Source organism: Trichoderma virens (assembly GCF_000170995.1).
Source record: "Trichoderma virens Gv29-8 chromosome Unknown TRIVIscaffold_62, whole genome shotgun sequence".
In the NCBI taxonomy this organism is placed as follows: Eukaryota; Fungi; Ascomycota; class Sordariomycetes; order Hypocreales; family Hypocreaceae; genus Trichoderma; species Trichoderma virens.
The window spans coordinates 15,052-41,085 of record NW_014013687.1 but is presented as its reverse complement, the minus strand read 5'-3'; the positions used below and the strand labels follow the sequence as shown (position 1 = coordinate 41,085).

General features: G+C 45.5%; 10 protein-coding genes across 10 annotated transcripts; 6 read left to right on the top strand and 4 right to left on the bottom strand.

Moving 5' to 3' along the window:
- Nucleotides 1-2,053: 2,053 nt before the first annotated feature.
- On the top strand, nucleotides 2,054-3,773 carry TRIVIDRAFT_53278 (uncharacterized protein; the record flags this gene model as incomplete). The annotated part of the gene is made up of 3 exons (XM_014100516.1): nucleotides 2,054-2,284; nucleotides 2,343-2,727; nucleotides 2,788-3,773. 3 exons carry the CDS (start codon nucleotides 2,054-2,056, stop codon nucleotides 3,771-3,773), a joined length of 1,602 nt encoding a protein of 533 aa, XP_013955991.1.
- Nucleotides 3,774-5,956: 2,183 nt separating this feature from the next.
- On the top strand, nucleotides 5,957-6,643 carry TRIVIDRAFT_70842 (uncharacterized protein; the record flags this gene model as incomplete). Its single annotated transcript, XM_014100515.1, has 3 exons — nucleotides 5,957-6,237; nucleotides 6,320-6,476; nucleotides 6,590-6,643. 3 exons carry the CDS (start codon nucleotides 5,957-5,959, stop codon nucleotides 6,641-6,643), a joined length of 492 nt encoding a protein of 163 aa, XP_013955990.1.
- A 1,259-nt stretch (nucleotides 6,644-7,902) lies between these two features.
- TRIVIDRAFT_70843 (uncharacterized protein) lies at nucleotides 7,903-9,109 on the bottom strand (the record flags this gene model as incomplete). Its single annotated transcript, XM_014100514.1, has 3 exons — nucleotides 7,903-8,820; nucleotides 8,904-8,970; nucleotides 9,030-9,109. 3 exons carry the CDS (start codon nucleotides 9,107-9,109, stop codon nucleotides 7,903-7,905), a joined length of 1,065 nt encoding a protein of 354 aa, XP_013955989.1.
- Nucleotides 9,110-11,625: 2,516 nt separating this feature from the next.
- TRIVIDRAFT_201697 (uncharacterized protein) lies at nucleotides 11,626-12,313 on the top strand (the record flags this gene model as incomplete). Its single annotated transcript, XM_014100513.1, has 3 exons — nucleotides 11,626-11,639; nucleotides 11,682-11,763; nucleotides 11,849-12,313. The coding sequence occupies 3 exons, from the start codon at nucleotides 11,626-11,628 to the stop codon at nucleotides 12,311-12,313; spliced, it is 561 nt and encodes a 186-aa protein (XP_013955988.1).
- A 568-nt stretch (nucleotides 12,314-12,881) lies between these two features.
- Nucleotides 12,882-13,154, top strand: TRIVIDRAFT_53295 (uncharacterized protein; the record flags this gene model as incomplete). Its single annotated transcript, XM_014100512.1, has 1 exon — nucleotides 12,882-13,154. A coding segment is annotated over one exon (273 nt), but the record flags the coding sequence as incomplete, so codon positions are not given.
- Nucleotides 13,155-14,409: 1,255 nt separating this feature from the next.
- On the bottom strand, nucleotides 14,410-14,865 carry TRIVIDRAFT_53297 (uncharacterized protein; the record flags this gene model as incomplete). Its single annotated transcript, XM_014100511.1, has 3 exons — nucleotides 14,410-14,577; nucleotides 14,633-14,743; nucleotides 14,800-14,865. The coding sequence occupies 3 exons, from the start codon at nucleotides 14,863-14,865 to the stop codon at nucleotides 14,410-14,412; spliced, it is 345 nt and encodes a 114-aa protein (XP_013955986.1).
- An 866-nt stretch (nucleotides 14,866-15,731) lies between these two features.
- TRIVIDRAFT_151784 (uncharacterized protein) lies at nucleotides 15,732-16,184 on the bottom strand (the record flags this gene model as incomplete). Its single annotated transcript, XM_014100510.1, has 1 exon — nucleotides 15,732-16,184. The coding sequence occupies one exon, from the start codon at nucleotides 16,182-16,184 to the stop codon at nucleotides 15,732-15,734; it is 453 nt and encodes a 150-aa protein (XP_013955985.1).
- A 1,501-nt stretch (nucleotides 16,185-17,685) lies between these two features.
- TRIVIDRAFT_53282 (uncharacterized protein) lies at nucleotides 17,686-18,906 on the top strand (the record flags this gene model as incomplete). The annotated part of the gene is made up of 1 exon (XM_014100509.1): nucleotides 17,686-18,906. One exon carries the CDS (start codon nucleotides 17,686-17,688, stop codon nucleotides 18,904-18,906), a length of 1,221 nt encoding a protein of 406 aa, XP_013955984.1.
- A 3,681-nt stretch (nucleotides 18,907-22,587) lies between these two features.
- Nucleotides 22,588-24,068, top strand: TRIVIDRAFT_53309 (uncharacterized protein; the record flags this gene model as incomplete). Its single annotated transcript, XM_014100508.1, has 3 exons — nucleotides 22,588-23,166; nucleotides 23,217-23,886; nucleotides 23,944-24,068. 3 exons carry the CDS (start codon nucleotides 22,588-22,590, stop codon nucleotides 24,066-24,068), a joined length of 1,374 nt encoding a protein of 457 aa, XP_013955983.1.
- Nucleotides 24,069-24,512: 444 nt separating this feature from the next.
- Nucleotides 24,513-25,369, bottom strand: TRIVIDRAFT_191909 (uncharacterized protein; the record flags this gene model as incomplete). Its single annotated transcript, XM_014100507.1, has 2 exons — nucleotides 24,513-24,881; nucleotides 24,923-25,369. 2 exons carry the CDS (start codon nucleotides 25,367-25,369, stop codon nucleotides 24,513-24,515), a joined length of 816 nt encoding a protein of 271 aa, XP_013955982.1.
- Between the last annotated feature and the right edge of the window lie 665 nt (nucleotides 25,370-26,034).

The window sequence follows — 26,034 nt, the reverse complement described above, 5'->3', positions numbered from 1 at the left end:
ACAGCTAAACCACTAAGCCTTCAACAAGATCATTTAAAGAGGCATATCTCCTCTTTCCCATCAGTGAAGCAACATAGTGAATAATTACTGATGCGAAGCAAAAGATCCGTCGTGCTTTAAAATTCCTCAATTTTAAGTACCAGCCTGCTGCAGGCTCTCCGGTACGTTATCTAAGCATTGAGCAATAGATGTAGGACTTTGGGACATCGAAAGTACGACTCATGGTGCTGCATTTAGTGACTCCGATTTAAAGGTTGAAGAACTGAAATAGTAGATTAGAAGCTGCATACGCGTATTTTCTCCTTTCAGATTATCTGTTTGCTTGAATTCATGAACTTGCTTTCGTCTGAGCTTTTACCTCTCATGAATGCTTTTTCAGGCTATATATCCTCTCATGATGACCGATGTGATGGTGTCGTCAATTACTTCAAGTCTGGGCGCAGAGTCGACAGAGGGTAAGTCATCTGACAACGTAGCACTTGAAAATTGTTTTGAGGGTAGCACATGAATGTACTGTGTGACACTCCTCTTGCTAGCATGTGCACATGAAGAAAACAGTACGTAAAATACGGTGCCCTCAGAGATCATCCATCAGAATTGATTGCTCCTGAATATGGCGTTTCCCAAGACTTTGCTAAATCCAGTAACAGGCTGCCTATTGATTCATCCGATGAATCGAACAGTGGCCCTGATGAATGTAACGATGTTATGAGTAGTGGAATGATCTGCCTTGGGAAGTAGACATGCTATCTGACTCCCCGCTTCTAGCAGCAAGTCACATGTCGTCGAGATGCTCTTCGACACCTCCGGAGAGCTTTTACCAAAAGTCGGATGGACCTCGTCACAATAAGAAATCAAAAGAACAAGTAAACGACAGAAACGGAAAAGTACGAGCTTGTCTGTGATAAGAGCCTAGGTCATAATCCCAAAGAATTGACTGCCCAATTGCAAAAAACGAATACAACAAAGGTGGCCGCCAGCTACCCATTCAAGGTAATCACCATAGTATACCAACCTAGCCATGATCTTAAATACTTTCATATTCCAAGGCTCTTTGGCGTTTTAGTGTGTCCAAACTGTTTCGACATGGTCAACTCCAACCAGATAATCTGGCAACATATCTTATCTTAAACTGTGGATGTCACTTTAAAATGATTCGGGGAGCTCATAAGTAGTGCTGGAATCCATAAATCACTTTCCAAGCCTCTGTGAAATTACAATTTCGGATGTAGAATGGACCTTTGGCCTCAGATTAGCGGATGCCTGAAAAACATGTCGCAGACCATGCTTCATTTTCTAGCTCGGTGCTATATGGATTCCCTGCAAGCTCGTTTCCTCCTGTGTACTCGTTAGAAGCACTGCATCGCTTCGATCTATTGGGTCGGTCTTTTCGGTCTATCTTTGGTGTTTGAGCCGCCCCTCAGTGGGGATAAGTCCACTTTTGTACGGCCGCTTTGTACTGTAGAATGAGGCGGATGGGATGTAGGGCTATGTACTCCGTACGGAGTACGGAGTAATATTTTGAGATTGAATGCCCTTGAATGTAGTCTGACAACCTTCGAAAAATCAATCATTCCTATCTTGGTAACTCGACTGCCAGATCAGGAATCAGGCGTGGCGGACCCTTTCGGTAATTTTGCCTGTTTCGGTTCGCTGGTTCGTGTTAGCCAAATAGTGGCATCTTCTTGTCCAAGTGGCCGTACTTTCAATATCTCGCTACTTCCATTCGAAACTCCCAATACCCCAGCTGCTGGCCTAACCTGACTTGCCTGAATACAGCGGGTGTATTCACCCAAACGGCTCAAGTAATCGAAGCTTCCCGCAAAAAATCCAAGTTCGGATATACGACTTCCATTTTCGTGAACGCCACTTGATGGGCTGCTCCCTGAGGCGGGGATGTGGAGCCTCGTCCTAAAGGCCAAATATTTGTCGTGCGGAATAAACGGCTGAAGGCATAACTTTCAAGCCTAAGTCGCCAGTTTCGTATAAATTGATAATTGACGAGCTTTCCGTTGTTGCAAAAGCAATACCGAAACAGAAACTGCACAACGAGATGGTGACAGGATTGGTTATCTCAGGGGCGATCACCCTACACGGAATTGTGCTATATTGCATAGTCCCTTTAGCTACCATTTATCTCATCAATGCACTCTTTCTTAGCATTCCGAACCCGAAAGGCGTGCCTCTCATACGAGAGCGGACAGGCAAACGAAGCTTCAGCCTAAAGACCCGCTTTAAGTATCTGACCAGCTGCGAGTCCTTGTTTCGTGAAGCCTACCACAACGTGGGTTTCGCCGAGCAATTCCCTTACGCTTTGTGGTCTCTGACAAAACTATATACAGTACTCGAAGCAAGGCAAGGCGGTGATTATACCTGGCTTTGGCTGCCGCAATGAGTTGATCTTACCAACCAGCTCTATGCGCTGGGTCCTCTCGCAGCCAGATGCCTTCTTGAGCGCTTGGGACGCCTTTGTGGAACTGGATCAAGTCTACTACAGCTTGGGACATTCAAGATACGTTGCAGATCCGTGGCAGGGAAACCTTGTTAAAACGGAGCTGAACAATATGTTGGAGAGTGTCATCGCAGCCCTTGATGATGAGTTACGCGTGGCCTTCGACAAGTATTTTGGGACTGATGAGGATAATTGGCAGACAATTGACCTATCTGAGGCTGTCAAGATGATTGTTGCACAGGGCGCCAGTCGCTTTACTGTTGGGTTGCCATTGTGTAAGCGGGTCTGATTATAACCGTATAAAGACGCACACTAACAGACTGCCATACACCCAGGCCGTGATGAGCAATACCTCCGAGACACTCTCAGTGTAATCGATGGCTTGGTGGTGAATGCCGGCATAACTAGCGGAACTCCACCTATTCTGCGACCTATTGTTGGACGCATCGCCAGTCTCAAGTGTCGACTCGCTCAACAGAAAATAGAGAAACACTTCAAACCACTCTATGAGGCACGACTTAACTCCCTCAAGTATGCAAAGAACGAACCGCAGCACGTGGAACCGCAGGACCATCTGCAGTTAATGATGCGATTTGCACAGAAGGAGCGACCAAAAGAGCTATACGACTTTGGTATAATGAGCCGGCGTCTTACAACCGTCAATTTTGGTTCTATGCACCAGACAAGCATCCAGGTGATAAACATGCTACTGAATATCCTGGGATCGGATGCGGAGTACAATACTATCGCAGTATTAAGGGAGGAAGTCAACCGCAACATGGACACAGCGTGGACCAAGGCAAAGATATCCAACATGTGGAAAGCGGACAGCGTCGCACGCGAAACACTGCGCTGCCAATCCTTCACAGGCCGCGCGATATTCCGCAAGGTGATGGTCGATGGTTTGGAAACTGACACTGAGATTAAACTACCCAAAGGAAGCTTGATCTCCTTCCTCGGCCAGCCAGCTCATGCCGACGAAGCCATCTACGATGAGCCGCAGAAATATGACCCATTCCGCTTCTCGCGGGCTCGAGAGGCTGCATTGGCCGCAGAGCTGACAAAGACAAATACACTGAGCTTCGTGTCCACTGGCCCGGATTACCTTCCATTTGGGCATGGGAAGCATGCCTGCCCGGGTAGGTTCTTGATTGATTTCGAATTGAAGATCATTATCGCTTATGTACTCACCAATTACGATTTACGACTTCCCGAAGAGTACGGTGGCAAAAGGCCACCGAACCGCTGGGTTGCGGAGGCTGTGTTCCCACCCAGCGGAGTCAAGCTACTGGTTAAGAGACGCCGGAGCGTAGTGGTGTAGTTCATATCATCTTCATCACTGATCAACATGCCGGCCACAACTCTCTGCCATCCTGAAGAGAAACTCACCCCAATTTTGGTTATGTTCAAACAGCTGAAGAAGATCATTTAGTACGTCGCTGCATGGAGTCTAATTGTCAGGGCTATCTAGGCGTCGGTAGCTGTTAGAACATGCAATACTTAATTACATACATGTATGTAGAGTTATAGAAGTAATACAGACCCGTGCCCTATTTACGGTGGCCTTTTTGTAGCTAAACTTGTACCATAGCAACAAGAAACCATACGCTAAATATTCCGAGTCAAAAGCTCACCCTTTGGCCTAATTCGCCTCTGTCGGAGTGTGCTGGCTTTTATCAAGTTAAGGATAAACTGATCAATCTTAACCTGGCAGACTCTTGCGCGAATTTAAAACACAAACCCATCGGAAATATGTAACACTTATTTATCTTGACTGAGTGCTTTTTGGCAGGAACTCTACACGGCTATGGACCCTATAGGCGGTAAGACGCCATGAGGTGTACGCAGTGAATTCTTGTAGTAGACGTTGAATTGCTCTGGAAAAGTTATTTGTGGCGGGCGATGGAACACAGGATAAGCCGAACCGTGTCGTATGAAATAGAGAATGTCTAAGCAAGCGACAATGTGTCTAGAGTAAGTGAAGACGAGGTCCCAGCTAGCTTTCAAACGTCATAGCTACACATACTTATGACTTGCAATTTTAAACAGGTTATCCCAGATAAAGCCAGCGGTACTGCTTTGGGAATATGGATTCTAGATTTTTTTTTAAGAAAAAAATGCACTACATATGAGACGCTTTGTGGCAATGCGATATTATTAACTGGTTTTACCAATAAATCTTTTTTGTTAACAAACTGGACTTTTATATTTTTGTAGATCCACACATCGAGTTTTCGTTAGTTAACATAGACGGCTCTTCCCATATGGCTTTACATGCATACTTCATTAATCAAACAATGCGACCTTGCTTAACTTGCCTTGCTCGAAAATATTTCATCCAGTTTCTATCAGCTTCTTGTTAGCCACCAGTGCAGTCAAATCAAGGTCTCGCAGGATTTAACTCCATTAAATAGAATCAAGGATACAAACAGCAGCTACATGATCATTGATGGTGCAAAACGCTGGTTTCAGGAAAGCTGTATTTCGAGGCACAGACTATTGCGCCCCGAGAAGGACTCGTTGACACCGAAGTAGCCTACTACCGTACACAAATGCCTGTTTCAAGGCACTAGGCTTTCGTTGTGAACTTCAAGTCGCGGTGGACTAACATGCGTCCGTAAGACGACCTTCTATGTCTGGTCATGCGGGATGTGGCTAGGGATCCGTTTGTTGGTTGTCAAAACTCAGCAAGAGGAAGGCTGAGAAAATCTTATTCGGAGACCTTCTTGGCAAGTCTCAGCAGGAACTAGTTCCTGTGCAGTTCACCGGCCCGGAAACACTGCTATAGCGACGCGAAACTTCAGAGCCAGCGTAATTACATCTTAGGCCTGTGACGCGTCAGACCCAAGAAGTCAACGGTATTACACTCTCACGTCCCTTGATTCCAATATCGGTGACCTTCGAGAGTTTGGCGTCAGAAGTTTCAACAGTTGTTTTACTCGTTTCCCCCCCTTTTCTCAGCCAGTTGTGTGCCATACTAGAAGTGTTGTGAGCCTAAGAGAGAATTGATGTGCAGTCAAGAAGTTGCCCCATGAACATTCCCGGGCACAGTTGTTGATTGAACCCCTTGCAAACTTGCAAGGCGCTGCAAGGATCAACCCCCCGGCTCGTCAGGTGTCCGAGCCACGTGTTTATCGCCTTCCATGTAACAACGACCGTGGAAAGAGACAGCCGTCTAAATCTTGGCGCAGCTCTTACATTTTAGGCGATGTTAGATGATACTAAAAGCCGGGTGCCACTGGGGGACGGCCGTAGCCTTATGAAAAGATTGAGGTGAAATACTTGCTAGACGGCTACATAAAGATGTGTCATTACCCCGTGTTGAGGTCGAGCGAAATCCACCCAGATACCCATTGAAACTATGATAAAGAATGGAATATCTACATTATCAGCTACCTTTGTTATCTTCCTGGTGCTTGGACTTAGATTCCTCAATTCCGCAGAGTTTCTTTGGAGCTTTAAATGTGGAAAATTGTTTGCAGCGGGTATGTCTTCTTCAGCCTCATGCCTGCAAGACGAAGGATTAACAATGATGAAAAGGATATACTCGACGGTATTGTCGCGCAATTGAAGAGCCTTACAGACCCTGCGCCGTTCCATTCGCATGCTGCCGCCAATCGTAGCCGCCTAGCAGATGACGAGCATCACGCTGGCGCTGGGATCCACATTCGTTGTCATAGCATATGGACATCAGCTCCGGCTCAGCGCAAAACACTATCTAGTGGAGATACTCAGCCACTACCTCCTGACAGGAAGACGAGACGAAGAGAGAAGAACCGAGTGGCGTAAGTTTTGCCCGCATTCCTTTGGTATTTTGACTTCTTTGTTTCTCTGAAGTGAGTACTAATGAAAAGTCTGATGGTATAGTCAGCGAGCATTTCGGCAGCGCAAGGAGAACCATGTTAAGCAGCTCGAGGACAAGGTGGCGGCTCTTGAAGCGGCTCAAGCTAAAATTGAGGCCGAGAATGCCAAGTTGCAACAGGACTTGGCAAGAGCGAAAGCTGAGAATACAATGCTCCGCTTCGTAAGCGCTGCTAGACTTCGCAAGGCATCTTCTGAAATAGGAATTCGCTCTACCGCATTAAATTATAATAGCGTAAATACTTAAAACCGCAACTGCTACTACCAGTCAAAGAGGTAACTTTTCTCGCCGCTGTGGAGCGCAAAATTATTAATGCTGTTTCAAATTAGAAATAATTAAGCAACCACCGCAATTCTTCTATTTACATTAGCATGTCCAAGATTAATTGGCCTAGAAATGCCCCTTCTCAACAGACCGCTGTTTAGTGACCCTTGAAAGGGAAATCGAATAACTAAGCTAGGTTTGCTGCTCCGCGTAGGCCCACCATAACGTGCTTTGTCAGGTTTTAACCAAATTATAAACTGATCGTTCGTTCTTTGTAACGCGAGAACCTGCTTTATTGGTATCCTGGTGTCTTTTATAATTAAACAATTCTCCATCCTTCTGGAGACTTCGGTACTATCGTAACGGACTACGTCAGCATCTGGAGTTAGCATCCCTGTCGTGAAACCTTCTCTTCTCAAGGAGTAGGAAGATTGTTCTGTTGGATGACTCATCACCTATTCCAGATACGAATGTATTCGAGAGAGGCCTCACACAGAGGCAACACACAGAGGACACAATTGCAAAAGGCTTGCAGCAAGTCATCAGGTAAGTCCAATCATGACTATTTTCGGGTCCAGACCTTCTACTGTGGAAGAGGAAAGAGCTCTGTACAATTTATTACATTATCTTCGCGCTCTTATTGGTTCATGCCGCCATGTAGCTTAAGGCGGCCTGCCTTGGAGTGACCTACCTAACAGCTTGTCTCGGGGTACAGTACAATCAAAGGCGGGATTAGTGTCTTGGGTTTTGCTAAGCTTTTGGCTTAGCGAAAGAGCCGCTATACCTTGGGCGGTTATCCGCTGACCTACCGCTGCCAACCCGACAAAGACAAAAGTCGCCGTATTCATAAGGAGTGCAATTGGGAGACTAGGTAATTTCGCCCTAGGCTACGGAGAGCATCGGCAATATTCCGAACTTATGTGCCCGTTGAAAACAAACAGTGGTTCCAATTAGTGCTGCATTTGACAATGCGCTGTGCGAGCCGCCATAAGCTCTGATTATTGTCTTAAATTCTAAAGGTACTGGTATAACAGCTCAATTTCATTCAACCCGAAAAGACTTTCTGTATACTGGCACCGCAGAAGGCTATTGAATATGACAAGTCGAACTAGCTCTGAGCACATTGTTCCAGACGGACACGTGAAAGATGATTGGGAACAGCAAGCGCAGCGGCGCGAAGAAAGATCTGTATATTCCAATTCCTCACATCACATTCTTCAGCGGAGAGCGCTTAGATTAGCCTGGGTGTATCTGCGATCCTGCGATTCAAGAATGTCAACTGATGTCAATTGGGTTACTTAAACATGGACAAAACTGGGTTGCCTTACCGATAAACAAGCTTTTGGGCTGAGACCTTTCGATCATAGAGTGACTGAATTCCTCCTGCCACACTTTCTAAACCATTGGGCAAAACTTCAAATGGATGTGGCTGGAGCCTCTCATCGGCGAGTAAACTGCTGATATATCGGTAAAACACATAGGCAAACTGTTGATCTTCTGCGGCTTCGATCTCATTTCGATACTTGTGTGGAGTACCGTATGCGCTGGAGACGAAAGTTCTCGTGAACTTAATTCCTTCGGGCCATTTCCAGAGATCACGGTTTGGGTTCGCGGTGTCATCGCTAGGTGGGTCAACCATATCAATCTGACCACCTCCCGAATGTTGTAGCACTTGAACAATATTTTCATAGCTGCGATTGTACGAGACTGCATCAAAAGCGTGATGTACTTTTCTCCCATTGAGAGCCTCTTGGATCGCTTCCACCACATTTCCATTGCGATAGTCGATGATATGATCTGCAGCGTTAAGGGACTTAACAAAGTCTATTCCATTCCCTGCAACGGTAATGATTGGCGTCAAACCACTAAGCTTTGCAAATTTTAGCGCATAAGCTCCCACAGCAGAAGCACCACCGTAGATAAGAATTGGAATATCTGCCTTTGCAGGTTTCCATGGTAGGGGGAGGCCCAAGTTCTGGTAGAGTGCAAGTGCAGCTGTCATGCTCGCGAGCGGTAATGTTGCTCCAGCCTCAAAAGAGATGTTGATGGGTAATCTGAAAGTTGTGGATGCCGGAGCAATCGCATACTGGGCATATGAGCCATGGGGCTGGAACATACGATGGAAGGCACAGACACGATCTCCAGGAGCAAACTCCCAAACCGAGCTTCCAACTGACTCAACAATTCCCGAAATATCATCGCCTTGATTTATACCATGGCCTTCTTCATGGTTGCGGGAGGCCTTTCATGCTCAGATTAGCTATATTCGGGGCGGGTGGAACTGTTGCTGCTGCCGAAAAGGAACAAAACAAGATCTTTACATACCTTCCAATCTTTTGGGTTAGAATCCGTGGCAATGACCTTTATCAACACTTCATTCGCAGCAGGTTTTCTTTGCGTGTTTTCAATTAGCAGCGTCATGATTATCAGTTCATGAATATAATGACCTACGGAATTGGAACGATGGTTCGAGTAGCTTTGACAGGACCGGGTTTCCCGCCGATAGTGTATTCAATCATGTTGCTGGCCATCCTGGTCCGCTGGCGGGGTGACTTTTTCAACCAAAACGTATGGGCAAAACAAAATCGGGAGAAGTAAGGCCACATTCGATGAAGAACACTTCTTAAGTTAGCTGTGCATAACTAAGGCGTCCGAGGGTCCAAGCAATCTTTATAATGGCAACCTTTTCCGTGCTCAGAATTCGATAGCTCCTCAAAACTGCGACTGCCCCTGCGCCCATTGTAACGGAGCCATGATTACAGCCTTGTTGCATGTACTAACCCAATTAGTCAACAGTCCAGACCGAACAATCTACAGGCGAGTTGTGGGGCAGATCACCCTAGGGATTAAAGTTATATTATCACCAAGCATCAGCCGGGCGGGAGGAACAAGGTTGAATTAGCCTATAGTGGCCGAATTTCCCGGATGCTACGGAGTCAAGTGCCACAGCTGATTGATACAGGCGGCTTTTACGAATATCAAGACTCCAGTTAAAGTTCAGGCAGCCACAGTGTAATCTAGGACATGTCGCAGCCAGCCGCTTATTGTGCCTCTTCAATACGCCCTTTCGTCAATAATCCTTGCTAGCATTCTTCTGGAATAGGTAATCGTTCTACCTCATTGAGTGTTACCGTAGGTCAGGTAATAAATGACATGTCTGAGTGTCGCAATATGGATTGGCCCAATGGATACGCCAAGTAAGGAGTTCCAGTCAAACCTACGTTGCTGAAGTCAAAAACAGTAACCAGTATAGTGCAGATAACGATTGTTGGAGATCAACATTCGGGGGGCTTGATTACTGCGGAAATCATGACTTCTCCCAGATCATCATGATATACCGTAAGGTCCAACCAACTCAGTAGGCTGGCTGACGGCTTCTTTTGGCTTAAGTCAGTCACTTGCCGTAACCTGCGGCGCTCATGCCTAGCCTCAGGATGGCTTAGACAAACAACTAGATTGATCCACAATAGTCTATCTTAGAAAGGTATCCACATAGATATTAGGCTCTGGCTAGTCACTGTATTTGGTACCAGTATTAGCACTATAATATCTCATAACTAATGGCCGGTACCAGTTGTAATTCATCTCAACTAATGAATATTAATAGTAAGGCTCGGGGTAGTAACCCTAATAAGTAATTCAACTTCTCTTTCTAGAAAGTTTACGCATGATTACCCTGGCCTTGGTTACTTATCAGTCGATATCCCGTTGCAGCAAGTAGGTAAAGAGAATCCCCCTCTAGTCAGTCGTTAGCATCTTTAATTAGAGGCGGCAGCGATAAGATTTGCTTACCTCCTGCCAATACGAGAAGTCGCTTTTCTGTATCGGTAGTTAGCGGGAGTCAAATCATCTGGCCATGCATTACTAGCAGATTGTTCAGCTGCTGCAAGCATGCTCCCCCCCGCCCGTCTCCTTTAAAAAAAAAAAAAAAAAAAAAAAAAGGACTGCAGTGGGTCTATTCCTTTCGCGGGGTACCTGTAATTACGCGTACCAATAGTATAACGTAGTCGGTGTTCCAGTGTGTAACAGTACAGTATTACCTTGCTATACCAATCCGGTCCGTGTACGTCAGCCTACCTATCTACTCCGAAAAGATCGATAAATTACAAAGTGCCTCATTAATAATTTGCAACCTAGGTAGGCAAGGACGGCAATGGGGCGAGGCATAACGCGCAGCATCTCAGTTTTATTGGACTTCACTGTTGCAAGCGCAGAGCAAGAGCCACAGACGATCGCACACGATAAGAACAGCTATCTCCTGTCCAATCAAGCGTGATAGGCAAGCATCCCCTCGAGACTGGAGGCGCCGGTCAAATCTCTATTGCAATGACCTAGTTCAACCCAGCCGCGTTACATATTATCAGCGTTTGCGGACCCTGCTGACTACTCGTATTCTTGTTATGGCCTGCGAGATAGAGGGATAGGCGGGATCGTTGTCAACGTACACAAACGCCGTCCCATGTCCGCAGCTGCTCTCAGGCTGCTACCCTGTACCGACCTCGTAAGCGTCCTTCGTCTCACGTCACTGGATTGTTCTGGCCCTGACAGGTATGTACACGAGGCATCCTGAAGGCCAAGCACTTTCGGTCCGGCACGGCCGGCCGGGCAGCGCGCTTAGATTTCCACTTGCATACCGAGTATTTGACGGTGATTATCAATCATAAGAACCAGTTAGATAGTAAAGAGCTTACATAAATTTCCACCACTCCTGGTTATGGCACGACATGTGTGTTAGTGAAGATGGCTGCGCTAAGGGTTAAAGAATAGTGGCCGCTAAATGAGATACTTATACGCAACTCTGAGTTTGGAACAACTTAATAAGTTAGTATTTGAAGTAGTTAGGGTTTGTCCAAAACCTATCCCTGCAATGTCAGTGACCTTGTTTCCAGAATAGGAGCCCGTAAAGGGGCCCTTTAGGGGGCTCGGATCAGGCGGCCATAGCGAACATACTGCCAAGAAAGACAAAAGTCCCAATAATTAGCAGAGACGCTGGCATCGTTCCTGCTTACTGGTAGTGTTTCACACGATAAAGAGTATGTGCTAGAACATGTCTTATATAAGGTGTGTAAAAGCTGTTGGAGCGCGATTCATTATTATACCCAGAGAGTTGCACCCAGAGAGTTGCGTTTCTTATAATCCAGTCAGCGGCCAAAGCCATCAACCGAGCCTCTCCCAACCTCCTCACGTAAGTTCTGTATAACCTGCTTTATGGTAGGAAGCTCCTTCTTGACAGCCTAAGATTGCTAAGAGTTCATAGTTGAGTCGTAAAGATGCAATTGCCAAACATTTTCATTCTCACCATCGCCTTCGCGGCATCTGCCGTTGGTGCTGTCGATTTCTGGGTTGCGTACGACCTTGAGTCAACATCTTATTGTTCCGGACAGGGCGGTTGTACTGGTGGTTCTAACCAGTATGTCTGGTTGTCGAACGGCGGCGACCAACCTGGCTGCAAGCAGATGGATAGCGCAAGACCGGTCGACGCCTGGGACTATAAGAGCAGCTGGCCGTACAAGTTCACGGAGATTCTTTGCAATAAGAGGATCGACTTCTACAACACCCAGGATGGTTCTGACAGCTATGACTTCTACTATGCTGGAGGTGATGGCAGGAAGCTAGGCCGGTGCTATAAGAATATTACTGGGCAGAAGGTCTGCCTTAACCCTCTGTCAGGTTCAGATGTGATCAGGGGCATTGCGCAGTGCTTCTACGATTCCGGCGCGAGTCGCGCATGTTAGACGTTGTTTTTCCACGACCCGGTTGCATTTAGATGAATGTATGTCTTTCATCCGAATAAGATGTCTTATGCAAATCTATCACGACCTGGCTCTTGAGGCTGCGACAATGAGCTTACAGGGTAGGCCGCACTGGAGGAACTATGGGCCGACGAGCCAATAGTAACTGGCTCGTGCAGCTCGACCAACGAGCCAGATAAGCCAGCGCTCTACATGCTTGTATAACGAGCTAGATGAGCCTAGGATTAACTGGGCACATAAGTTTACATTCTCTACACTCATTCAGATAGCTTAAATAGCCAGTTGTTAACATAGCAATATGATTGGAATTTGTTTACTACACTACAACAACGATCGGTCCTTTATAAACAGCTGGTTCTATTATAATAGTTGCTACAATTGCGATTATTGGCCTAATCTTTTGCCCTGTTAGCACTATGGTATAACATAATGTAATAATTTCCTATTATTTTTGCTAATATAAACCTACTGACCTAGGCTTATTACCTTAGGAACCCTTACCTTATACTAGGAATATGGATTAGGACGTTACACTCCGAATACCTAAAATATCAGTTTAGAAAAGTCAGCTATTCAGCTTACCTCAGCCAGCCTTGTGAAAGTAGATGAACAGCTTAGAACCACAGTTGATGGTATTTATGCTGTTGGTGACTGTGCCGAGAACCCTTACTTTACACATATTGGCTTCGATGATTTCCGCGTTGCGATTTCCCAACTTAACGGATCTGCACAACCATGTTTTACAAAGAATCGTCAAGTGCTGTCAGTATTGTTTACCTCGCATAAGCTGGCACATGTGGGTCTTAGGGAGAAGTATGCATAGACTTAAGGTATTAAATATCGCGTTGGGAAAGTGCCTATGACTGCCTTTCTGAGATCAAGGACGCAAGGAGACAGTCGTGGATTTACCAAAGCTCTAGTTGAAGTTTATGGAGAAAAGTTTTTGGGTTCACAGCCATTGGTCTTTCCACTGGAGATCTGGTTACTGTCATTCAGCTTGTAATGAAACTAGGCGTATCCTACAAGGAAATTTCAACGCTTATTATTGCGCATCCGACTCTGAGGGAGGGACCAATTGCTTTGTTTAATTCTATTTAATCTACTGTATCTTAGGACTTTTTCTTAAATGTATTGGCTATTATTGAATCTTTTCCTGAGCATCACCAGACCCCGTTCGAGAATGAAAAATCACACTGCCAATTCAATCCATCTATAGATTACACGCTTCGGAAATCACCCCAGAGGCGACACTGGCGAGGTTCAATGCCGAGATTTGAGTGATGCAGATGCCTAAATAGCATTTCGACGTTTGGTTGAACATACCGCGCTGCAATGAATTTGAGCCAAGACCTATCACATTTAAGTTTGCTCCAGTGATGCTCTATATCTGAAAGAGGTTTGTTGATGGTCTTTGACCTGCTAGATTTTAAACACAAACACTGTTTCAAAAATAGAGATGCTGGTGTCCTGGATCCCTTTGAAATCCCCGCCAATTTCTCCAGCAAGACAATGAAGGAACTGAAAACTAAGGTCTTTTTTTTCCCCCGTTTTTTTTTTCTGGCTTGTAAAGAGTCCTGATGTAATCCTGGTTGCCATTCAATCACGGACAGAGTGCAACTAAATAAGTCGAAAGAACGTGCTTAAGCTGGTGAACCAAAAACCAAATATCATGAGTTACGATCAAATCATGAATCTAAACTGCATCTAATAACTGCCTGAGTATTGACAATGCATATCAAAAGCCTTACTATTTAAATCTGTTGAAACATGGCGGCATAAAGGAGAAGTAACCGGCGTCCCTACATTTACCAACATCCTGAATATGATACCTAAGTCATATTTTTGGAAGGTAGGGAATATCCGAGGTCAATGCCAAGCTTCATTCTTGTTGAAAGAGAAAGCATTTGTGAAGTAGCTGTGGTGAAGAAAGCAGATGAACTCCAACTCAACCCCTTTGCTCACCCATGTGAGAGCTGCGCAGTGGTTGCTCAATACGACAGCATGTTGAAATGACTATGACTCCATCAATTCAATTTATTCACTGAGACCTCGGCTTTTGGCTTTCTGTCTACATGGGCTCAAAATGACCCCGCAACAAAATCCATAACCATGGCATTTGCAACAATGGTATCAGTCGCAGTGATCCACTTGCCGATGAAATCGTGATGTGCCTTGTCCTTCTTGACGTAATAGTCCCTATCAGCAACGGAGCTGAACTCGGTTATGAACATGTGAGTGAAACCGTTCTATTGTAATCCACAGTCAGCTACATGTCATGTTCCGGTCTCACCAATGTCATACCTGCATCCCCTCAATGGATATGTCCTTGCCACCCTTAGAGTTGGCAATGTATGGCTTGCTGGTTGATGCGAGGATGCATCGATCCTTCAGCCCGATCACTTCATCGCAGCACTTGCGCCATCAGCAGGGAAAGAGAGGTAGATATTTGGGTCAGAGTTGGCGTCTACCTGCTTTACAGACACTGCACTGGCATCTGGCTTGAAGTTGAAGACGACGATGTGAGTTACACTCATGTTGGCGAAATACTGGAGTTTGACCAATTAGCTACAAAGGGATTCTGTGTGAAAGAGACGAAGAAAAATTGAATAAAATTTTCGCCGGTAGACTAAGTTTTTTGAGATGATACTGTAACATGAAAGTAAGACATGAAACGATGCGAAATATCCTCTTGGTAGCGGTAGCCGGAGCATATATGTAGGACGCAGGCCAAGTTCGAAACCAGCCACATGAGAGATTTTTGGGCATTCTGCAGAGATAACTTGTAGAAATACCTCGGCCACTTCATCAATTACGGGGAAAAGCAAGAATAGTGCATGGCGTATGATGAGCAAATCCTAACATCTCTCTAGCGCCAGTAGGTTGGTCATTGTCTTCGATAACTAGGCTGGCTCCGTAGACCCAAGGATTTGGATAGCCGGTCGCAATCCATCAAGTGGCGTTCACGGAAAAGGAAGTCGCACACCCCAACTCAACGCTTCGCGTAAGCTTGCCAAGCCCGACACGAGTCAAACACACCTGCCTCATGGCGGGTTAGGGCATATTGAGGGCAACTAAAGGGCCATCTTAAACTCAGCTCTGAGCGGAAAGGCATTGACGGTATTTATCACGAATTCCTCTTACCGATAATCAGCACACAAAGCGGGCATTTCCTCCGAAGGTGTAGGGCTTTCATAGTTCGTTTTCTGGGAAATTGTACTACAAAAAGGGGTATGATTACTTTTCTGAGGGACACTATGAGATTCAGGTTAAAACTCCTGCCCCTAGTGTCGCCCCTCCAACGGAAAAATCATTGATATGCCTAGACTTGACTGTACATTAACGAAGATATCGCACCAATCGCGAACTTCCCAGAGGTACTGTTCCTTGCCCTGCTACCTGTCTAGCAGGTAATCTGTACACTTGCTGCACCACCGGGGATGTGAAAGTTGCCATTCCCATCGTTCGCAACCGCCATGCAATCATAGGTACATTTAAAGCTGCCATACCCATCAACTTTGCCGCAAGGACGAATATGTTCGTTTGGATGAAAGACTGTTGCAAGGCCGTGACAGTTTTGATTTTGCCAAAACTTCACCTTGCAATTCTCCCATGCCCCTTTAGTAAAATCTCCGAATTGAGCCCCATAGATACCAGGTTTCAAGTTTTTGCATTGTCCATCCCACGCCCAGCCACTTATGGGCTGTGCTGCTTTCCCAGAGTTACACCACCCATCGGTGAAAACATCTATCCAGAGGCCATACGCACGGCGTTCGAGGCTAGAGCCATCTGACGTGACGGGATTTGCGAGAGCATGGGCGGAGAGAGCAGCTGCAATGAAGAGTGAGACTTTCATTGTTGTGACTGAAAGGACTTTTGTACATTTAATTAGTATACTTGATATTGATTTTGGGGTAAAAATATTACTTACTTGGCTTGTGTTAGTTGTTGTCTATACTCAAATGCTATTAACGAGCGTTTGAAAGGGACTTTTGAGTAGCGGCTCATGCCTTTTATACAGGTACTAAACGAGAATCACACTTCAAACGAAATTAAAATCTGACAATACACTGGCAAGCAAAATTTGACGGCAGACTAACAAATCATCTGGATCATCCACTTTCACTCTTCCGTGCCGCGACTTCTGTAAACGTTCCCGTGCCGTTCCCACTCACACGTTGCCATTATCATTACTATGTCGCCACTGTTCCAGCCAAGAATACTTCTTTCATCACAGCACTCTCCCCAGTTACCCGACTGTTGGGATAAAGGAGTTCGAGGGTCAACTCCGGTCTTGCCGAGTAGCAGAGCGAAATGACCTTGGGATAGGACAAATCCCAACGTTTTCGTGTTGATTACGCGATCATATTGCGACGAAGTCCCCAGAGCCAGGGGAGATGGCAGCTAAAGGGACTATGCAATACAGCACAATCTCGTGCAGGGTGATCGCCCCTGAGATAACCAATCCTTTCACCATCTCGTTGTTCAGCTTCTGTGTCGGCATTGGCTTTTTTTAAACAACTGAGCTCGTCAATTATTAATTTATAAGGAACTGACGACTCAACCTTGGAGAGCTATGTCCCCAGGATTCTTGCTGTTGGTGGCATGAGCCTCGTAAGCCACTTGGCGTAGCACCGCTGCAGCCTCAGCTTGGCCTACCGCTACAGCTGTCTGTTCCGCACGACCAGTATTTGGCCTTTGGGACGGGCCCCACATCCCCGCCCTAGCAGTCCATCAAGGGGCGTTCACGAAAAAGGAAGTCGTACACCCTGGATTGGATTCCGACCATGGGCCTAAGCCACGTGAGGTAATGAAGTTCTCCTGTGGCAAGGCCAAGCAGAGCAGCCACGGTGTTGAAAGTTTGAAGGGAAATAAGGGGATAGTGGACAACCCATCTTTCATCCCGTAAGGTGTTACTACTGTCAGCAAGTATTCTGCTGACCAAGAATCAGCCGATCGAATCGGGCAATTCGCCCGATAGTACCACTTTGATTCCAATTGCTGATTTGGAATTCGTATTGCTAGAAGAAATATGATGACTTTTCTGAAGAAAACCGCCCCCAGCTGTGTGTGTGTGGACCAGTTGAGAAGTGGTTCAGCTATACAGGCCGTATAGTTAAGAACTGTTTGTGTCGGGTCTCGTTGCAGGTCATTGGGAGGAGTCGGTTTGCCACGGGCAGGCGAAGCTAATATCGTAAAGCTAAAGGTGATGGGAGTTACCTTGGGCTTGGTAAGTTCTCTGTTTGAAGTGGAGAGATATAAAGCCGCCAATATTCTCAGGTATATGCAACTCTTTTCATGGTTCTTTAAGATCGGAGACGAATACTTTTCACTCAGCGTCCGCAACTACGCTCGCAATGGCAAACAACATTGAGACGAGCTTTCAAGCCGCAAAGGATTCTGGGAAGATCAACGGAGCTGTCATCTGTGCCACTAATTCTAATGGCGATTTCGTGTATAACAAAGCGATCGGAGAGCGCACTCTACTGTCGGGAGAGAAGAGACCACAGCGGCTAGATGACGTTTTATTCTTGGCTTCCGCTACGAAGCTGGTTACTTCCATTGCTGCCCTCCAGTGCGTTGAAGACGGCCTGCTCACCCTGGACGGCGACCTTTCCTCCATCGCACCAGAGCTCAGCATCAAAGAAGTGATCAAAGGATTTGCTGAGGATGACAAAACACCAATTCTAGAACCAGCAAAGCGCCCTATTACGCTTAAAATGCTGCTTACTCACAGCGCTGGCACTGCATACGATTTCTTGGCTCCTCTCGTGGGAAAATGGCGTCAGCAATTTTCCCCTCGAACAATTGATCAGCGGAAATCAGTGGAAGAGTTGTTGATCTATCCTCTGTCTCATCAACCTGGTGCGGGGTGGACTTACGGCCATGGACCAGACTGGGCAGGGCGTATTGTTGAGCGAGTTACGGGATACACCCTAGGCGACTATGTGTTGCGGCGCATCTTGGCTCCTCTTGGCTCCAAAGATGCCCAGTTCTACCCTGTTACACGCGAGAACTTGCGCGTCCGGCTCGTTGATCTCAATCCCGATGATCCGAATGGCCAGGGGCGTGCTGTCCTCGGCGAGCAGGGCGATTTGAATCTATATGGAAAAGGAGACTTTGGTGGTCACGGCTTGTTTATGCCCGGCAGTGATTATGTTAAGATTTTGCACTCGCTCCTGGCCAACGATGGCAAGTTGCTCAAGACCGATAGCGTTGAGGACATGTTCAAAGACCATCTTACACCAGAGTCCACTGAAGGGCATCAAGCTGTGTTGGCTGGTCCATGGGGCGCTCTCTTTCGGATGGGTGTTAATCCAGATGCCAAGATAAGCTACGGACTCGGTGGCCTATTAACTCTAGAAGACATTGATGGCTTTTACGGCTCAAATACACTTAGTTGGGGTGGTGGAGCGACGTTGATTTGGTTTATTGATCGGAAAAATGATCTCTGCGGGATTGCCGCAATACAAGCCAGACTGCCTCTAGATATACCTGCGATAACGGAACTGAAGCAGGTTTTTCAGAAAGACATATATCGCAAGTATTCTGCATGGAAGGAGCAGTCAAAGGAATAGCGTTAATCCTAGAGTCTATTTGTACCCCCTCCTACGAGGCCGATGTATCATAGGCGAGTCCATATTGCTGGTTTTGAAGATCACTGGTGATGAGCTGAGAATTTCTGAGCGTTGGAGAAAACTGAGATGCTTGAAAAGGAGAACCTGCGACTATCGTGTAAGGGATGAACGTCGTTATAGGTAGAGTTTACGAAGAAGTGATGTATGCAATAACTTCTGCACCCGTCAGAACGGAAGGCCGCAAAGCGCGGCTAAATTAATACAAACTGGCTGAATTCGAAAGCGCCTATCGGAGTCCTCGTGTAGGAATGGCCCATGCTTCCTTGTCTTCAACAGTCATTATATAATTCCAACTACCTGTAAGCCCCGCAAAAGGAAGTTTGGTCAGTTTTCTCCGCTTTACCTGCCATTCTTCTGAAATGGGAAGTCGCTTCATTGCATTGGGAGGCACATTTTTTGTGGCAGAGGAAAATAAGCTTACATCAACGATTTTTCGACCATGTTCTCGGCTGCATGATAAAGTGTCACTGTATGGCCATGTGATCTGATCACTCGAACCCGTAAACACCATTTTAGGAAGCCGAGATTGTTCATCAGGAGAGTGTAGACAATATCTCTAAGTTGGACATGAAGCAACCGACCCATAGCCGCTATTAAAACCATGTCCAGTTGCTTGTTCAATGCTAATAATTATGTGCGAGGGTCCCATTTGGTGACCTTTCCTAACAAGGAAGTCGAAATAACTGAACCGGGTTGTCAGTCCGGATATGCCCCTCTTGCACTAAAAGTTAATTTTTTATAATCCATTCGGGCGTCATATCTGCATTGGACAAGAAAATCTGATCGGTGGTACGGAGTATATGTTCACTACGATGGGTCAATCTTCCGGCAGATTCCACCAGTATTCATAGCACAAAATACCATTTCTGTGGTACCTTATTTCCATGTGGATACCTTCAGAGTCTAGATTCCAGAGTATATATAGATGCACTCAACATACTTCACAGCAGTCTGACAAGATCTCCTCTTATGATAATGTATTTGTACGAACGTTCTCCGAGCACACTGTAGGTTTACTTTGCCTGCGAATAACACATAACGATGGCATGCGAAGAGAGTTCGCGAGCAATTTCTTTGCAATTATGTGCTTCAGATCCAATTTACGATTATCTATCCTCGCTTGACGAATCAGTGGAGATCTTACAGGTTGCCAACAAAACGCCCACTGAGCGGCAAGGCAACACGCACAACTCACTTTCCGAAGCTGCATCCTCAGAATCAAACCGCGGGGCAGGGAAACGCGGCCGTGCCAGGCTGTACAGTGATGAAGGTGGAGGGCCGGTCCTCAAAGAGGCAAGTTTGTGTTCTGCATTCTGCAACAGGTAGCATACATGGATGCTGTGGGGCGTAGCTCACTAATAACCTTCATGTAGCGACGGAAAGCTCAATTGCGGCTCGCACAAAGAGCCTATCGATCCCGCAAAGAAGAGAAAATAGCGATGCTAACAAAGAAGGTAGCAGAGCTGGAACAGAAGCTGCTCCTTTTCCGCACTCTCTATGCCAACACGTACGCAGCGATCGCGAACTCCGTGTCCGTAGTAAATTGGTCCATGAACTCAAACCCACTGCAAACCAGTTTGGGAAGCCTGACCACCAGCCCTGTCATAAACAAGGCTAAACTCGCGCCTTTCGGCGGGCAGCTGGAATCACCTTCCTCTATACCAATCTCAGAGTCATTCCCTCTGTTCGACATAGACAATCCCCTATATCAGGATGTGTTACCGAGCGTTTCGCCCGACATGTCCCATACACACTCTAATGGATGGTGGTAAAAAGGGGTGGTAGATCTGCTTAGTGAGGCAAAATATATAGTGCTATTCAAATGATACCCGAACAGAATGGAATACCTTGCCAGGTACAATATAGCCCTTAAGAAACGACTTATGCTGGATCGTGTCACGACCCAACGCTTTTGTTTATTTATTTATTTATTTGTTGTCCATTAAAGACCCCGCTGATAAAGCAGCATAATTATATATAGGCAAAGAGGTTAGCCTAAGTTAGCAACATAAGTACTATTATTTTTATAATATAAACATAAATTATTTCAGGTATATTAATTAATATAAAAAATAATAAAATAAATTAAAAAAATACTTTTATATTAAAAAAATAATTTTTTTTTAATAAAATAATATAATTTTTAAATAGAAAAGTGTTTTTTTATTTTTAATTTAATGATTATTATTATATAATATAAATTAATTAAAAAATATATATTTTATTATAATATAACTTTTTTTAATAATCTATTTATTTAAATTATTAAATTATTAAATATTTAATTTTTTATTAATAAAATTATTTATTTAAAAGCTATAAGTTAAATCTTTAATTAATAACTATAGTATAATATATATAATTAAATAAAAAGTATATAGTTAAGATAAATAATAATTATAAAAACTTAGCGAAAATGTAAGGTTAAAAGTTATAGCTAAAGTAACAGCTATAGTTAAAGTTAAGTTTTAAAAAAAGCTAAATCCCTTAATAAAAAAAAGGGTTATAAAAAAGATAATATTTTTTTTATAACCCCTAGTGTAAAAAATAAAGATTAAATATTTTATAATTAAGTAAAAAGAGTAAAGAATGTTTAAAATTCCCTTTTTTTATATACTGTTAAAGGCTATTAAGCCTTAGCACCTATTTTTAAAATAGGGGCTATATAAATACACTTAAGCTGCTGAAGCACCACTAACAGCAGCGAAAACAGGGAGATGTTTACAGTCGAGAGTTAGCCTAACGCCTTCATAGTCGCAACAATAGGCTAACAGGGTAGGCACTATAGAACTACAAAGGACTGACGGTCTGATCAGTAGTAAGGCTTATATACAGTTAAGTAAGCCAGAGTAAGCCACTTCTTATTTCAGTAACTGTAATGAACCGTGAACCTATATATTAGTATAGGTTGGGATTTCTAAGGGATAAACCTAGATTCTAGTTTATATTAATGGATAGGCTAAGCTAGATATCTAGGTATTGTATATAGAACTGCAGGACCACCTGCAAATGGCCGGTAGGACAATTCTCCTTCAGACAAGCTAGCAAAAGTCCATTCATATTTAGCAAATGTCATGTAAAAGGCCACAGAGAAGGTCAGAGGTCTTGTCCATTGAAATACAATGACAGCCCTGGATCGCTACGACAGGCCTTGAAGGCGGTGAGCGCTAGAGGCAGGAAATCATTACAGCGGGTTTCGCTAACACTCGGACCCCTGGCCGTACGGACTTTTGGGTTCAATGTTAATTTGCTTGCTTATTGCCGACGCTCCACCGTGACTCCATCAATCGTATACTTATACGGAGTATAGCAGAGCGATTTCCTTTTTCAGAATGGGCATATAGATAATGGTTCCTTTATGATGCCTTCCATGAAATATGTTGATGATGCCCAAAAAGGAAGTCGCGTTGCCATACTAGGCTTGGAGTTCAACAGGGCGTCAATTGTGGTATTTGAGCTGTTAGACTTTTTTCCCACTGTACTAGAGCTTTAAGTTCTCTATGTCCTGGCATAGAAGAGGCGAGAGTGAGTGTCTCACTTACTCACCTTGAGAGTCTTCAAAAGTGCAGAAACTAGAATCTACTAAGCACCCTCTTCATCTCGCTCTCCTTACAAATTACAATGGCCAACAATTTTCAAGACTTGCGCAACACTGTCAAAGGCGTTATCCTCACGCCCGGCGACGAAGGCTACCTAGAATCCCTCAAAAGATGGAGTGAGGCAAGTGTTAAACCCGCAGCTGTGGTAGTCCAGCCAGACAATGCAGAAGAAGTCTCAAAAACAGTCAAATATGCTACGGCCAACGCCATTCCTTTGACTGTCATGAGCGGCGGCCATGCAACTAGCGGCTCATCGTCGTCAGACGGCGGCATGGTTCTGGATCTTCGACGCATCAACTCAGTGCACGTGAATCCCGCCGGACAGACTGTCACATTCGGCGGCGGCTGCAAATGGGCGCAGGTTGACGAGGCATGTGCAAAGCATGGCCTGGCCACTGTTGGCGGAACAGTTAACCATACAGGCGTGGGAGGCTTTATTCTCGGCGGTGGCATGGGTTGGCTGACGCCAAAGCTTGGCCTAACCATTGACAATTTGCTCAGTGCACAAGTCGTTTTAGCCGACGGTAGCATAGTTACGGCCTCCGAAAAGGAGAATGATGACTTGTTCTGGGCATTACGTGGTGCCGGACAGAACTTTGGCGTGAGTCTATGTACTTTGTCTCCGTGATGGGAACATAGCTTAGTGAATAGGTCGTCACAAGTTTCACTCTTCGACTATACCATCAGGAGAAAGTCTACGCAGGACCTATCATCTTCACTCTCGACAAACTCCCCGCTGTCGTCGCCTTCACTAACTGGTTCCACCACAATCACACCGGCAACGAGGCCTTTTGGGCTGGAGTATGCGGATCAGCACCTGGAGCCTCCGATCCTGCCATCATGTGCATGGTTTTCCGGAGCGGTAGCCAGAAGGAAGGCGAAGAGTTCTACAAGCCGCTGCTGAACCTAGGTCCACTCAACGTACTGGCTGCCGAGATGCAGTATCACAAGGCCAACGATCTCGTACCTCATTGCGAAGAGCGTGTGCGCCGGCTTCAGGGCGGTGCCAACTTTGTTATGCCTCTGGATGTTGACTTTGTGCAGCGGATAGCCGATGAATTTTTGGCCTTTGTGGAGGACAAGGGCATTGGGGGTGGATCCATGTGCATGTTCGAATGTGTGCCTTGGGGCAAGGTTATTTCCGTTCCTAAGGACGCTACCGCGTACCCTTCTCGAGGGGAGTTTTACCACTTTGCAACTGTGATCATGTGGCAGGATGAGGAGCTAGATGATGAAGTAAGACAGTTCCAAAGGAACCTGTTAGGGAAAGTGCGTGAGAAGGGACATCAGGGCCCTGGTGGGCAATATGCGAACTACGTTGGTAAGTTTGAGATGGCTCGGTGAATAAAGCAACTTTGATGTATCTAACTTCTACCAGCAGAAAAAATGAATCCGAAGTTGATGTTTGGAGACAGCTTAGGCAGGTTGCGGGTACTGAAGAAGAAGTTTGATCCGAATAATGTGTTCTATAAATGGCATGGTCTGTGGGCGGCCGAACCGTAAACATTAGCGATAGTCAGCCGAGATAGGTGATACCTATCCAAAATCTCTGTTGCTTGACCTAAATGGTGGAATTCTAAGATATTAAGCATGCTGCTTTCGGCCCATTGGTTAGTACCTGAGAAAGTGCAGCTAAATACATATATATCAGAAATGAAATCTTCAGCGTAGAATTAAGGGCCTTTATGACTTTGTTAGGACTGTGCTTGGGTAATGGTTTTTTTTTTTTTTTTTCCCCATCTCTCCAGTTGTCGTATCTTTTTTCCTCAACCCTTAGCTCGATGATGCATTTTTTTTTTCTCCTAGCTTAGAATTCTAAACATGGTCAGGTATTGCCATTAATATGCTGGGAAAATGGAGCTATCTAGCCGCAAATTGGGAATCATGCATTCCATACAAACCGCATGCCAAAAATTGTCCCGAAACTTGTCCCCAGTACCCACTACCTCACAGCCCAAACACCAAAGCTCTCACTTCAATGCTTTTCCTCGCTTCTGCATCCTCCCGAGTCCGGGGATCGACAAAGGCTGTGTGTGGCACGCGACCGCCAATGCCGCTCCCAGGCTTTAGTGGCTCGCTATCGGAGCACTCAAGGAGCAACCTCTCACTGCCGGTCATACCGCTAAGATAATACCATTTTCGGCTAGGGTTGTGCTTGATGGCTGTCGTCTCACCAGTATACCCATTCGGATATCGATGCTCGATAGGCATCACATCGCAGTCCTCCAGCGTATATGTGCTCGCAAACGTGAGGGGGAATGACTCGACTGGCTTGTTGTTCAGTGGCATCCACACATTTACAATCCTGTATCGCCCCTGCAAAAGCATCTCTGCTTCTTCGGGAAAATACCGCATACCCGCTTCACCGCCGATGCCGCTGTCTGATCAATATGGACACTTGTCACTGGATCTCGCGGCGCAGACGGGTTCGCCAGCCGAATGGTATGATCGAAGATGTGGATCTTGTTGGAGCCCCTTATGTGCTTGACAAGGAGCTGCTTTACCTCCGGGTAGTAGTTCTCCTTGATAGATGTGTCGTCTGTGAACGAGCGCTCTGAGGATGCTTCTACATTGGTGATTATTTGGAACTTGTCTTTGTCTAGGTCAAAGACTGAGTCTTGGCCACGCAAATCGTGGATCAACGTTTCTTGGGTTGAATCGCTGGTGTTGCGGCCTGGTTGCCCGGCTGGTGGCGTATCAACGTAGTTGAAAGGTTGACAGGAACTGTCCGCTGGCGGTGCGTAGTGGTTTAGCATCGCAATTACGTTGCCACGTGGCACCCAGTCGGCGGACGGTATGGCCATTATGAGTGTTGATGGTACATATAAAGTAGACCGACTAATTGATTTGATTAAGAAAAGGAATCCTTGAACGAAATAATGGTGGTCTTAGCACTGTTAATGTAGTAAATAGTGCTGCAAATGTGCCAACATGTCGAATAATTGGGATCTTCCCACAATCATGGGGCTTTTACTTGATAACTATCTAGCATAGAACTCGGGGTTATTATTTTAAATTTTCAGTTGCATGATGCACTCATGAAAGCAAGCAAGAGTGGTAAGGCTGGGCGGCTGATTAGATGAGGGAATCATGGCAGTCAGGGCGTGTTGGCAGTTCCTTGATCTCTCCAATCTACTCCGTAGTGAGATAGATACCTGAATCACCGCCTTTCTGCTAATGACATGAAGTGGCGTTGACGGAAAAGGACGCTGCAAACCCAAATTTGGTTATCCCGCAAAGGTTCCAGGGGCCGGAGCCTAAGCGACACGAGTACAAGCAAGATTAGAAATCCGGCGTGAGGAGTAGGACAGCAGCAACGAGTTAATCGAATGTATTAGGCCAAAACATTGCCTACAGGAATCAGCAAACCGAAACAGGGGATCTGTTCCGATAATGTCAGCCACTCCTATTTCTTGATACGGAAGTCGTGTTGCCAGAAGAGGGACAAGTATCATCCTAAAGGGCCATT